Source organism: Urtica dioica, chromosome 2, assembly GCF_054948205.1.
Source record: "Urtica dioica subsp. dioica isolate 48M chromosome 2, U.dioica_male_clone48M_v1_H2, whole genome shotgun sequence".
Taxonomy (NCBI): domain Eukaryota; kingdom Viridiplantae; phylum Streptophyta; class Magnoliopsida; order Rosales; family Urticaceae; genus Urtica; species Urtica dioica.
In genome coordinates this window covers 32983077-32998254 of record NC_142757.1, presented here as the reverse complement: position 1 = coordinate 32998254, position 15178 = coordinate 32983077, and the positions used below count along the sequence as shown (strand labels likewise).

General features: G+C 33.1%; 1 protein-coding gene and 1 long non-coding RNA gene across 2 annotated transcripts; both read left to right on the top strand.

Moving 5' to 3' along the window:
- The first annotated feature begins 5482 nt into the window (after positions 1-5482).
- ACI1 (ALC-interacting protein 1) lies at positions 5483-8849 on the top strand. The gene is made up of 2 exons (XM_089606345.1): positions 5483-6418; positions 8430-8849. Exons 1-2 carry the CDS (start codon positions 5611-5613, stop codon positions 8768-8770), a joined length of 1149 nt encoding a protein of 382 aa, XP_089462471.1. The 5' UTR covers positions 5483-5610; the 3' UTR covers positions 8771-8849.
- A 3879-nt stretch (positions 8850-12728) lies between these two features.
- On the top strand, positions 12729-14377 carry LOC149404441 (uncharacterized). The gene is made up of 3 exons (XR_016295519.1): positions 12729-12801; positions 13516-13581; positions 14249-14377. It is a non-coding gene; the product is annotated as an uncharacterized LOC149404441 (long non-coding RNA).
- Positions 14378-15178: the final 801 nt, after the last annotated feature.

Sequence of the window (15178 nt, the reverse complement as noted above, 5' to 3'; positions counted from 1 at the left end):
GGCCCATTTATCCGAACGCGTCAAGCAAATCGGGAAAATAGTACGAAATTGCAAACCAAAACAACTAGTTTTGATGCCGTACAATTTAAATGAACATTGGATGCTTGTTGTCTTCGATCTTTGGAAAGATCAAGCGATGTTCTTCGATCCGTTGAAAAATAAAATCCCATTGGATTTAAGGATGTTGATAAAAAGGTAAATTAATTACATGTTATTTGAAATATTTCATTTCCACTAATGCTTCTTTTCTAATATTTTTTTTTTGGCGTATAAGGATTTTTTCGGATTTCAAGCTTCACAATCAAGAAGCCCGAAGTAACGGTCAATCAACCTTAATCACAAATGCCTCGGCTCCCAAACAAATCGGAAACACGGAATGCGGGTATTATGTTTTAAGTTATATGCGTGATATTGTTGGAGTTGGTATAGATAAATTACAAATGAAGAAGTCATATACACCGGATAACTTAGAGAGAGTTCGAGAAGAGTGGGTGTTATACGTACAAACTTTTATAGAATGTGAATATTAGTTTGATTTTGGATATAGATATTTATTTTTGGATTTTTTGGATATATATTTGGTTTTGGATGTTATGTATATATTTGGGATGTTATGGATGTATTTGGATTTTTTGGATATATATTTGGTTTTGGATATATTTAATTTTCAGGTTTTTAATTGGAAAACAAAAAAATAGCTCTCAGGTACAATTTGACCGCGACGTGTAATCATTACGCCGCGTCAAAGTTTCATGGGAATTCATCTCGCCGCAGCCAAAGGTATTCCTTGCCGCGGCGAGAATTTTTAAAAAAACAAAATTCTTGTTCGCCGCGGCCATGTATGTCATTGGCCGCGGCGAACTATTCCACAACGGTATGTCTGTATCGTTGTGGAAGATCACGCCGCGGCGAGTACGTACCGTTGCCGCGGCGAGAAACGGAAATCAACATAATTCTTGTTCGCCGCGGCCATGTATGTCATTGGCCGCGGCGAACTATTCCACAACGGTACGTCTGTACCGTTGTGGAAGATCACGCCGCGGCGAGTACGTAACGTTGCCGCGGCGCGTTTTGGAAATCAACATAATTCTTGTTCGCCGCGGTCATGTATGTCATTGGCCGCGGCGAACTATTGCACAACGGTACGGGGTACCGTTGTGGAAGATCACGCCGCGGCGAAGTCAATACGTAGCCGCGGCGAGTTTTAAAAAAAATTGATTCATTTTTCACAACGGGACCGTCCCGTTGTGGAAACGTGGAGGTTTCCACAACGGTACTGTACCGTTGTGGAATCCCTAAGATTCCACAACGGTACGAGTACCGTTGTGGAATCATTACACAGCGGAGGATTCCACAACGGTCAGAACCGTTGTGAAATCATTCCACAACGGTACTGTACCGTTGTGGAATCCACTGTTTGTAGTAGTGCTTATGGTACTTTAATATTAACTAATATATGTATGAATTAAAATTATATTGTATTTAACATATGTATATCATTCTCTTAGGATTATGTGTTTTGAGTAATGAATTTGATATCACTTATTTTTCTTGTGTGCATAAACATACAAAATAAACCATGACGAATATCAAAATGATCATATATATATTATATAGATCAAAGTGGAGACAACACATTAAACCCACCCCCTTTCCAAAAAAAAAATGTAAGTATATAGCTCATTCATATTAAAAAAATCACCGTTACCTAAAATAGTTTAGTTGATAATTCTACGTCACCTTTAAAATAAATCTTGTGGATTTAATCTCAACTACCCTAAAAAAACACCATTTAATTAATTGAATAAATTATGTTTAGTAACTACTAATAATACAGATGCTTAATATTTCATCTGCATGGCAGATACCACAATTTTTTATGAGGCAATTAGACCAGTGGCTCAATAGCACACCTTTTAAAAAAAAAACAAACAAAGTTTTATTTTATTAAGAAAATAGCTCAGCATGCTCGCTTTAAATTAACTAACTAAAGAGCATTTTAGTGAATTAATTTACTACCGGCCTGATGGGCTATTTTTTAATAAAATGAAACTTTGGTTAGAATATTAAAAGAAACTAGAAAATTGGCTAGTTGCAACATATTATTCATTTTTTATTGAAGAATTTGTTGCAACTACCCATTCCACAAGCTTCTTCTAAAATTCTACCTCAAATTTCATTTTATCAAAAAAAATAGTTCACCGGCCCGCAGTAAATTAACTAAAGAGCTAGTTTAATTATGGGTAATTAAACCAGTAGTCCAATAGTCTACCCTCATTTTAAATGATAGTTCAAGTTTCATTTTATTAAGAAAACATCAGGTCGAAGTTAATTTAATTAACTTCACGTTAGTGAATTATTTTTCTAATAAAATGAAGAGTTCTATAACTAACTAGGCCACCTAAAACGTTAGGTTTGAGATCTAGCCTATGTTTGGAGATTTTCAGGGAAATAGTCAAACGTATTAATATTTTACTTTTTTATCCTTCAATAATTAAGGCAGTTTTTTAATTATCGTATTTTTTTCCCTTTTTTGTGCGTGTTAAGTTACTATTTTGTAGTAGTTAGTTACAAAACTCATTTTGAATTCCTAGTATCACGTTCTCTCTCTCTCTCTCTCTCCCCCTCTCCAGCCACCCCACAACCAGATCTGAGCTTCTTTTTTTTTACCTTCAACGTGCCAAGATGACGAGGAAGACGCCAAGGTCGCGGACCATAGGGCCGTCCAGCCGAAGAAGTTGTCGCCGATGACGCAGATCAGTCGGAGGCGGCGGAGGAGGTCGGCGAAGGCTTGTCGGAGATATACCCTCTCAGGTACCGAGGCACCGGCGGAGGAATCGCCGCTGTCTCGAACCGGACCGCCAACTTCATTGTCAGCGAGACCTTCTTGACTCTCACCAACGCTAAGACTATTTCGCAGAAGAAAAAAAAAAACTGCGCCTGGAAGAAATAATTTGTTTCCGATTAAAAATATGGCTCTTGCGTCTTGGTCGTTGGTGGATTCTGGTATGTTTTTTTTTTAAATGTTAACTTGGTTATAGGTGGTCCGACTCTCACTGTTAATTTGTTTTTTTTAACAGTGAAGATTTTCAAACGTCAGTCTTTGAAAAAATGTAGATGTACAGATTATTTATTTACAGTTATTTCCATTTATTTCCATTCAGATTACTTAAATGTGGACAATGAGATAATTTTCAGTAATTTACGTTTATTATCTGTGTTAACAGGTTCTTACACAGTAACAGAAACTGATGCACAGGGAAATTTCCATAATATCGCATCCACTCTAGGAGATTTGTTAGCGTTGAAAATTGGTGAAGCCGTTCTAAATTAGCGCGCCGCGTGATTAATGATATATTTGATAAAATATTTTGTTGAGATTTGTTAGAGGTTTAATGCTACGTGTAACAATTTTGAAATTGTCTGTTATTTTATATCATTATTGCCTATTATTTAATATAATTATATTCATTATTTCCATCTGATTAAGTAAAAGGGAAAATTAGTCTAATTAATTATTGACATCTAAGCATGTTGGCTATTTCCCTAAAAGTTATGAAACATAGGCTAAAAACAAATTCTATAGTTTCAAGCTGGCTATTTTGCTACACTGCCCTAAAATGAAACTTGTACTAGATCTTTAAAAAGAAGTGGATGATTAATTAGTTGCAAAATATATGTTTAATTAACGCTTTAATTAGTTAATTTGTTGGATTTTTTTTTAATAACATGAAACTTGAGTTATTTTTAAAAAGGAGGTGACTAATTGAACCGTTGGTTTAATTGACTTTTTTTTAATTATTATCTATTATCTTTTTTTTTTGTTGTCTCTACGTACTTTATCCTATGCCCCCACCCCAAATTTTCTACATTTTAGTGTGAACAATTTTTTTTTAACAGACATTCTAGTGTGAAGTGTGAACTACTTGACCACTAATTCAGGCTGCAATAAATTCTCTAAGATCAATTCATATCTTTCTTTTTCGTTTTCAATTTATTTTTTAGTTTTTTTTTTCTTTTGTTTGTTTGACAAATTTAAACCATGGTGAACAGTATCTATCTAGATTTACTCCCTTACACTATATTTTGTTTGTTTATTTATTTATTTATATTTTTCTATATTGATTCCATTACTTCTTAATTTACATTGTATTCATATAATTTGTGTTTATATAATTTTTATGTCGTCATTCTTATGAGGTAAAAACAACACCTCAAAAGCAAAAAGGACATGAGATTATTTAGAAAAATCACAAAACTAAAAAAGAGGCTTTTCCGCCAATAGTCTCAAAACCAAAAATCTTCTTGCCAAAGGTCCAAGAAGTAAGGTCTTTCCGTCAAATTATAAAGATCAAAGTATCCTCTCGCCAAAAGTATTAAAATAATAAGATCCTTCCGCCAAAATATCAAGACTATATGATCCTCCTGCCAAAAATCTTAAAAGTAAAAGATCCTTCCACCAAAATCATTAGACCAAAGGATCCCTCCTCCAAAGGTTAGAGGATTCATCTTCCAAAACTCCAAAAATGAGAGGATCCATCCACCAAAACCTTCAAAATCGGAGGTTCTCTTTTATTGAACTCTCAAAACCAAATGATTCATTCGCCAGAACCCTCAAAACCGGAGGACCTCTCCGTCTGGACCCATATCTCCAACCAAGTGGGTCTCACATGCTCATAACCATCACCTAACACACTTCAAAGCTCTATAAATATCACCTCAAGAGCCATTTTTTAGGTAAGTTCTCTCAATATTAGAGAAACTCTCACAAAGGTAATTCTCACTTAAGGAAAAATTATGCCAAAATCACTGCTCTCTAAATTCAAATAGAAAAGAAAAAAATACCCCCAACCCGCATTTACACTCAAATTAATGTTGAGCGTTGGATCGCACATTGGGGAAAAACTCTCCACGCCTCAATAATTTATTTTCCCTTAATTTTTAGGTGAAGAATAACAAAGATCCATCCACCTGACGAGAGAAGGAAGTGAAGAGAGACAATCACCATCCAATCATATTTTCTACGAAATCGCTATTACTTTGGTGTTTCGGGTTTGTACCCAAATTACCCTTACTTCAAGCGGTTCTGACAGAAACGATCTTCCACCCACATCCTTCTTACGAACTCATCATGACTTTAACATTTCCAGTGTTTTTCCAATTAACCTTAGCCCAAATGGTTTCAACGGAATCGACCTGTGGCTCAAGTTATGACCCGAAGCCATCGAGAAGCGATTTGGACGACCTAACACGATCCACATCCCAAGTCCTCGTGATGCCACATGTCACATAAATATTATCCGAAAACTGTTAACAATAATTATGAGCTTTTCTCTTCGTCATTTATGTTTCAAAAATACCATGAGGTGGTCTCATTTTTCTGCCTCAAATTTTGACTCTCAAAAACACAAGTACTTTAACGTATCCAACATTCCTCTCATCACTAGTCCATTTTCTTATTCAACTCTCTCTCTCTCTCTCTCTCTCTCTCTCTCTCTTATTTTCTTTCTATTGATTCCCAATATTCCCTTCCTCATTACTAGTCTCACTCTCTCCTCGAATTCAACATCTTCCAAAGCAAACCAGAGCCTCATTATTACTTCAACCAGAATGACAAAAATGAAGCAAAACTATTCGAAATCAGATTCAGGGTGTTTGTCGGTGATTTTCCGGCGAATGTTGTGCAGCGGAAACGTCCCAACACACCCATCATCACCTGAGAAAATCCCAAATTATTATTCCAACACAACCAAATTACTTAAAAACACTCCTGAGAAACTATTTACAGGAGAAATCGAACCCAAAGCCGGTCCCAACTTGGTGGCGAGGCTGATGGGTTTAGATTCTCTGCCACCGAGCTATGACTTCCCTCAGAAAAAACCCTTTTTCCGAAGCCGATCGGTCAACTTCGCCGAATATCTGCTAAACTTCGACCTCATGAAACACGACAACTCTCCATCGCTCCGCCACCGCCGAGTCAGGACTTCGGTGTCGTTTCGTGAAGTCCCCTCGTCGCCGTTGAAGCCGCAGAGCGAAGAGTTTGTCGTCACTTACCTGGACAGCGTTGACGAGTCAAAGCCCGAGAAAGAGAAGAACAATAACAAGAGCATGAAGAATAAGAACACAAGTGCGGAGAACCATTATGGGAAGACAAAAAACGACAACAAAGTCAATGCTTCTAAGATGATCAGCAGAAGCAAGGTTTTTTCAAAGGCTTCAACGAGCGGTAAGGGAAAAAATGGCGGTTCTTCAAAGGACGTAAACCATAAGGTTTTGAAGAAAGAGAATGCGAAGAAAGTACCTGAAAGGTTTGCAAGGAAGAGAAGAACCACTCGTGAAAGTAAGAAAGTTCGGTTAATCGAGAGCAACCCAAACAAAACTAGACCAGCTTCTGATCTAAAAACTACTATTGCGCGAGGTTAGTGTTTTTATTTTTTATTATATGATCCAATATTTTTTATAGATTATATTTATGATTATTAAAATTGGTATTAAGATGTCCTCTTTATCTTTAAGTTCTTAGCATGAGATACTCAATACATATTGTAAGCTGCACGGATTGCATAATGTTTTTTTTTTTTTTTTTTTTTTTTTGGATTTTTTCCCTTTTCTTTTTAGATATTGGCATCTATAGCTTAAAACAAATAACTCATCCCCCGATTACATTACTAGTATAAAGTATTTTAGTTTTATCAATATATTATTTTATACAATGATAACATAAATACAAATAATCTTAGTTTTAAATAAAAAAAAAAAAAATTCGACTGATGTAATTAAAAATAAATAAATTCTAAAATTTGACTAAGTCTTTTAGATATATTTTGTAATTCAAAACAAAAATAATTTGAAATAAACATACCTAGTTTTCGTTTGTGTGTACCTGTGCCGTATTACAAATGTATTACTAATAATCTTATTTTTAAAATTTTTTATTATTGTTTGCAGTTCTCTTGTTTTTTTTTTACAAATATTTAGCGGATATAAGCCACAAAAACATAAGCATTTGCATTTTAGCCAACGTTTTGTAAATTTTTCGAAAATAGCCATAAATGTTTCGTAAATAGCAAAAAATATGACGTAACCAACGTTATTTACACATATTTACTAGAAATTTACTCTACGTAAATAGATTTACGTGGCTATGTACCAAAAATTAACGAAACGTTGATTATTTAAAAAAAATTTAACGTTTCATGTGGCTAGATAGCCACTGGACCTTTTTTTTATGCTTATTAAATATATTGGCAAAATTATCTGAAAATAAATTATAGAATGTTTAAAACTTTAATGTATTAAAAAAATTACCATCTTAAAACGAGGTATATGCAAAAATTCCCGTTATAGTTTTCCATAACTAATATATAAATGAATACTGACGTAATTAGTACATAGAAATAAAAAGGTAATAAAAATGTGTTAGTTTATAAAATCATCTAAATAACTCCATTCTTTGCCAACTGAGTTATTTTATTTCGATGTTGGCACAGTCTCATACTTCGCCAACTGAGCGCCATGTAATGGATGATAAATTGTTATTAACTCATGTGATAATCTTCGCATTATCAGCCTCCAAACCATCAGTCAAGGTTGCATAATCAATGGCGGCCTTCTCATCAGAAAGTAAAGCCCGCACATCTGTAAGAATATTCCACATAGATTTCCCACCCAAAAAGTTTCTCATAACATTTCTTCAATACGGGTAATATATGCCATCCAATTGAACACTAATCGACTGAATAGAACCATCTTTCCGACCCACCATAATGAAGAACACCTACAGAAACCCTCCAAATTCGAAATCCAAACAATTGAGAGAAATCTCCAAGTCGAAATCTCAAAATCGCGACCACAAACAAATCCAAACAACCTAAAATCGCTGAATAGACCAACACTCGAACGATTAAGACGTCCACAAATCAAAAGATAAAATTGAACATATTAACTGTATGGACAAAAAAACGTAGCTTGATTTGTCAAAAACGTAGCTCGACTCTTGGATCGAAAATACTAAGAATTCGATCTGTGATCACTGTGATTGGTATATAAACATTTTCAAGTAATAACTAAATTATTGATGAAGAGGAACATGGCTCTTATACGGTGAAGATTTAGGGATTCTAGATAGGAAAGAAAACTTAATAATAAAATGATAAAGAGAATATAAATAGTCTGTATATATAATAATAATAAAAATAATAATAATAATAATAATATGCTAATAGCCTTGACTCAGAAAAAAAAAAAAATAGAATTATAATGACACACAATGCACACCGACACAAAAAGAGCAAAAAGGAAAATATTCCTATAGGATCGTGAAAAGGGAAAGACTTTAATGCTTCAGTTAAAATTCAACTATTTTATTGCCACCTAGAGCTATGATTATTCGTGTTAATTTTAGTGCTCTAATTTGTAATTATTGGTAGATGGACAATCAAGACCAGTTAATCCGGAGACAAAGACAAGAACAAAATCTCGTGAGCAAAAAGTTGGATATCATGGCAATGACGACTTCGAATTGAGATCAAGAATCAAGAAAGGAATTCGTAATGAGAGTACTTCCGACATCAAAGATCCATTGGACTTCACAAAGTTGGCCGAACTGCTTCTGAGGTTAATCGAGCAAGATTTGAGCGAGTCATGTTGGGTTTTTAACAGCACAAAGAATACTAAAATTGACTTCGAAGAAATTTGCTTGGAGTTTGAGGTGATAATTCTTGATGCGCTTCTAAACGAGATCGCGAGTGATCTTTTTCAAATTTATTAGGGTTTGAATATGTTTAAATTTGAGGTTATTTAGTGACGTGTACTATATGAAGATTTCATACACTATAAATAAATGAAGTTTGTTACGGGTTTGGTAGCGGCATATATATAGAGAGAAATTTTATTTTATGGATCTAAAAATTAACAAAGATCTTATATTTTAAAAATATCTAAAAATGAATTTTTGTCACAATTTCGGACACAAATACCTTTTTGAACAAATAAACTCATTTCACTTTCACTCTCTATCTTCTCAATCTCTCATTCGGTGTTTCACGCTCGATTCCGACGTGATATAACTAAATTCAACGAGATACGAGGGAATCCGACGAGGTATGATGACATAGAATGATAAAGTTTCACGTGAATTTGACTTTTTTCGCTTAAAATGTCCAAAAAGTATCAATTTTATCGTACATTATCGTACACTATCGTACATTATAACGCAATTTCATTTGTATCAATTTTATCGTACATTAAAATTATAATGTATCGTATCTCATCGTATTATATCGTACACTATCGTATGACATCGCACGTTATAATGATAATGTATCGTACCTTATAACGCAATTTCATTTGTATGAATTTTATCGTACATTAAAATTATAATGTATCGTATCTCATCGTATTATACTATACACTATCGTACAACATCGTATGACATCGTACGTAATAAGTATAATGTGCATTATAATTATAACGCACGATGCCATACGATGTCGTACGATATGATACGATGAGGTACGATACATTATAATTTTAATGTACGATAAAATTCATACAAATTATAATGTACATTATAATTATAACGTACGATAATATACGATAGTGTACGATACCGTACGATAATGTACGATGGTATACGATAAAATTCATATTTTTCGGCATTTTAAGCCGTAAAAGTCAAATTCACGTGAAACTTTGTCATTCTAGGTCATCATAGCTCGTCGGATTCCCTCGTATCTCGTCGAATTTAGTTATATTACGTCGGAATTGAGCGTTAAAGACCGAATGATGGATTGAGAATATAGAGAATGAAAGTGAAATGAGTTTATTTGTTAAAAGGGTATTTGTGTCCGAAATTGGGACAAAAGTCCATTTTTGGAAATTTTTGAAATATAAGGTCTAACTCAATATTTTGTTACTTTTTAGGTTCATAAAATGAAATTTTTCTATATATATATATATATATATATATATAATAAACCACAATGAGTAGTTATTATTCTTAGACTATTCCTAATCGTTTTTAGCCAATCGTAATGTGACACGTCATTATTTGATATACCTAGGCAATAAATAATCCTTGATTATTATACAATATTTATGCTCAACTAACTCTTAAATATTAGAAATTAACTAACTCTTAAATATTAGAAATTCGACCATTTTTTACTTATATATAAATTTGGACAGAAAGTCCATTCTATCCTGCGCTAAATTAGAGGGTTTTGATTTGATGATCATACTAATCATAGTGACCAACTTATATATAAGAAAAAATAAATTCATGCTGTAACATTTTAATACAAATTTAGTTTTTTTAACCTATTCTTTTTTAGAATACCAGTGTAGTGTATTTTTAATCAACAATAACTATTTGAAATACTATTTTTAGAACATCAGTGTAGTGTCAAAATAATCGTTTCATCAAGAGTTTCACGTATCAGCTTTGTTAAAAAATGGTTGTTCGGATCATGATTATTGAGGTTGATATTTAAATCACGGCTTTATTTAAAAAAAAATGGGTTTAAATATGTCTATGGTTATATTTAGCATTAATTTTAAATGCTTCAATGCTTACCATGTAGTTTATGAATCCAACACCACAATTAATTATTGTAACGTTTTTTTAACTTGTATAGTACTGAAATTTCTTATAAGTCAAATAGTCAATATCTTTCTCCAGTGCTAAATAGCTAATGAGGAATTAATTAATCAACCGCAACTCTGTTGAATTATAATAACCATGGCTCATTTTGATCATTTTATCCTAAATTATAACAAATATATGTTTTGGATAGATACTACCTTGGGAGTTGATTGGAGTAATTAATTAGATAAAAAAAAAAGTGGAATTTTTTTTAACACATTTAAAACTCATATATCTCAAATAGTCCTTAAATTGCTATACATGTGAGGTTTTGGTTCATAAACTAATTGAACAAGAAAAATGGACCTACACTAATTGTTGTTTAAACATGTTCGTTCTTCTTCAAATCTTCGTGCGAGATCTCTTCGATCCTATAGACTAGGAAGTACATATCAATAAAATATGATACTATTTTTTCATCTATCATATATTTTAATATGTATTTACTAAACGTGTATGATACCTACTTTTTTCTTTCCTCAGTTCGTCCTCATTTGCCAATAACACAAATAATGAAGACACAAGTGACGTCGTCGTTAGTACACCATCTAAATTAATCAAGGAATTGAAACCAAGAGACCATCAATGGACATCCAAATTAACGGTAGCTGAAAAGCAAAGTCCTAAGAAAAATACTCAAACTGGAATGAGACACCAAAGCATGGTGTTAATTGATTCGGAGGTTAGCGCTTTTTAACTTTAAGATTTACTTTTTAATAAAAATAACACTTCTAACACATTCTTTTTTAAGGCAAACAAGATAAGAGGAACAATATTCAACCACGACATCGAACCTCTCCAAAACACTCTAGAACTGGGTAAAACCTATAACGTTTCAAATGCAATAGTAGCAGACGAGAAACCTTCATACAAATTAAACGGAATGGAAACTCATTTGACGTTCATAAGAGACACAAAAATTGATGAAGTCCAAGAAGATAACACATCTATGGTGAAAGGATTGTACGAATTCACTTCACTCGATTTGTGCAAGAATTTCGTTGATACAACAACTGCATTAAGTATGTACTTTATTATTTATTTTATTATAAACTATTCTATTTAATCTCCTTTAACATCGATTCTTTTGCAGATGTTGTAGGAGTCATGATAAATATTTCAAAACAAGAAAAGAAAAATGACGTTGATTTCTGTCAGATAACTTTGATTGATCAAAGGTTTGTTTCGAATACATTTCTCCTACACTTTATTTATTGATTACTATTTTCTAACAGTGTTATACATTTCTGTCACTTTTTATGTTATCAGACTAGCGTTGTGGGATAATTTTGCGACCAATGAAGCAAACCAAATTTCAGGTATGATAAAAATCAGGCCGATTATTGTTGCAATCAATTTGAAAGCAAAACAGTTTCAAGGTATATTTATTTACTTCTATGTTTATCTTGTTAAAATATAGTGTAAGTAGACTATATATATATATATATATATATAAATATACAATACAAAGGAATATTTTTGTTATATAGTCATAGTGGAATAAGAGTAAGCTACCTATATACTCATAATATAATGAAAGCACAACTCAACAAAGCTAAACTTAGATACGTATCAACCGCCATGGATTAACTATATATTTTGCATTCAGAGGGCCAGAATATCACCTTAGTTTACGGTTTGAATATGTATTATGTATCTGCTGGAAAAGGACATTGCTACAAGATTAACGAATTTTAGTCATTAGATAATTCTTGACTTTTATCAAAATAGTATTATGAATTCTTACACAAGATCAACTGAAATATTTTTAGCTCCATGATAAAAGTATTCAACATTTTGGTTAGTACTTGATTCTGTCTTCAATAAACAAGTTTATACAAGTTTATCACTTTCAAACATTTTTAAATAAGGCATAGTATGTGTATCCCATTTTATTAACTTTGAATTTTGTTCATCACCTGTAGCGTTTTGGAATTAATATTTTCAAGTGGCGTAGTTTTATCGACAAACTGGGGGAGCAGCACAATTTTCATCAATCCTGAATTTTCTATGGCCAAAACACTTTCATTGTGGTATATACAAATTCAGGAAAGTATTACCACAATGAAAGTGTTTTTACGTCGAGAGAGAGAAAGAGAGAGAGAGAGAGATTGGAGTTTGTTCTTCACGTCGTCGGAGTTCGTTTCCTTCACGAGGTAGGAAAGTCTTAGAAATTTCTTATCTTGAAGTTGTTTTAGAGTGTGAATTAGAGGTTACAGAATATTGGGATTTCGAATTTGTGTTTGATTGTTGGTAAGTTGTTCTTGAACTCGGGAATAAGTTATTATTTCTGGTAATTTTGTTTTTCTTCTCAGCTGCACAGTCTGAGAACATGGACGTACACAGACTGATATGAACTGAATTGGTTTAAGCTGCTATTTTTCCTAGAAAGTAGACTTTATGAGTTTTCCATAAAGTTAAAGAACTTGCAGATTGGCTGAGTATAGAATTAGTTATGATTTTCTTAAAACAGTGATGCAGAGCTGTGAAAAATAGGATTTCGGAAACTGTAAATCCAATTTACAAACTGTTTTTCAGGTAGTAAATCTGATTCAAATCATGGTTATAATATATCGTTGGAAAGCTACGGAATCTACCTTTGTAATGAAACCAGAATTGTTGGATTTAGATTTGTCTAGCTCAAGTTATGTTACATCTTGTGATGGTTGTTCGAATCAGCGAGTTTGCTGACATTAATTGATTTTGGAAGTGCTGAGTTGGTAAGTTGATCTGAGATCACTTGGTTCAGAAATTTGATTGTGTTAGTTTTTCGTTGCTTAATAATACAAGATGCCTAATCATAAGAATTAGTTCTCTTTTATGAGGCAACTAGGAAGAGTGATTAACTCTTAATCTCCTTATTCTTAAAGGTTGTTCAAGTAAGATCGAGCCACCGTGAAATATTGCTTGGCTTATTTCGCAACTTTGGAATCCGGGTAAGTAGATAATCTTCTACAATACAATTTAACTTCGTATGTTACGACAGTGGTATGCGCAGCCACGCCGTAAATTTTGAATGAAATAGTTGCGGGCTATGTTATGGAATTGTTAGACGAGTCATAGTTACATGCTTGCTTGTTTACACTACTTACGTGATTAACATAACCACGCCGTGAGATAGTAACTGACACTTTATGAGATTATATGATTGTTACAGGAGTAAATGGGACTGCGGATCCCATTAGTACTTTTGTTGTGAAGGGACTGCGGATCCCGCTTGTGTCGACTAATATGAAAGGATTGCGGATCCTACCTTTAATGATTGTTGGTGCGCTAAATGAGACAAAGAAACTCGAGTACTCGATACGATATAAATTTTATGGATCATAGGATGAGACTGCGGATCTCATTTATATTGAAGTTATTTTGAAAGAGATTCTAGATGTGCCCTAGGTTATCACAAGAATAGAAACTAAATTAAGGTTACTCGTGCATGGATTGATGTTAAAAGTTTATTTTTTTTCCCTTATGAGTAAGGACATATGAGATTATAGAGTTGAGGTGTCATGATTGATAAGTATTATTGTGTATATTCATTATTTTGTAGTTTATACAAATTATCTACTTGCTGAGCCATTGCTCATGAGTTTAATTGTATTGTAGGTAAGTGTCTGATGGACAGTTAAGTAAGGCGGTGACTATGTGGAAGTGACGATTGTACATACGAGCCCGACCGATGAGAAACCTTTTTTTTTTTAACTATGACCTGGAAGTATATATATATATATATATATATATATATATATATATATATAAATATTTCAAACTAGTATGAAACAAAACGAGACGTCTCACATATTTCTCGTATTTTGACACTAAGGTACTATATATATGTGTGTGTGTGTATTGTGTTTAAAAGTTCAAAATTTTTACGAGTTTTAGTAAATGGTTTTGAGCTGGTAAGCGTTGCGACTCGTCGTAGCAGGTCGTGACAGTCAACTAACAACTATATGTTCAATTGCTATTTGTATTGTAAAAAACAATTAAATGTTGACAGGAGGATAAATCGGGAAATTATTGGATCAAAGCGACGGCACTCGTGAAAAATTATGAACAACGTTTCTATTATAACGGTTGTTCAACATGCAAGAAAGGAACCAACATACCGATAAATCAACAATTCACATGCCAAAATTGTAGAACTGAAAAAAGCAAAGTTGTGCGATGGTATATATGTGCTACACATAGTATTTGTTAACACCAATTACAATTGTTTACTTATACGACATTACAATTTGTAGGTTACGCATACAATTTATCTTGACAGATGGTTCAAACAAGCTGGAAGTTACATGTTTTGAGTATATCGCTGAAAAGCTATTCTCTTGCAAGGCTAAACAAATATACAACATTCTGGAACAAGTAAATCAATAATATATGCCCGTGTGTATTTCTTATCTATATAATTAATTAAAAAAATTATGGTTCTCCATATATTGCTATACAGGGTTCACAAAGTGCTTCTTTGAAACCAATATTCAAGGTCGAAGAAGCTATCACAAAAGCATTTGTGGTTCAATACACGAGAAAATT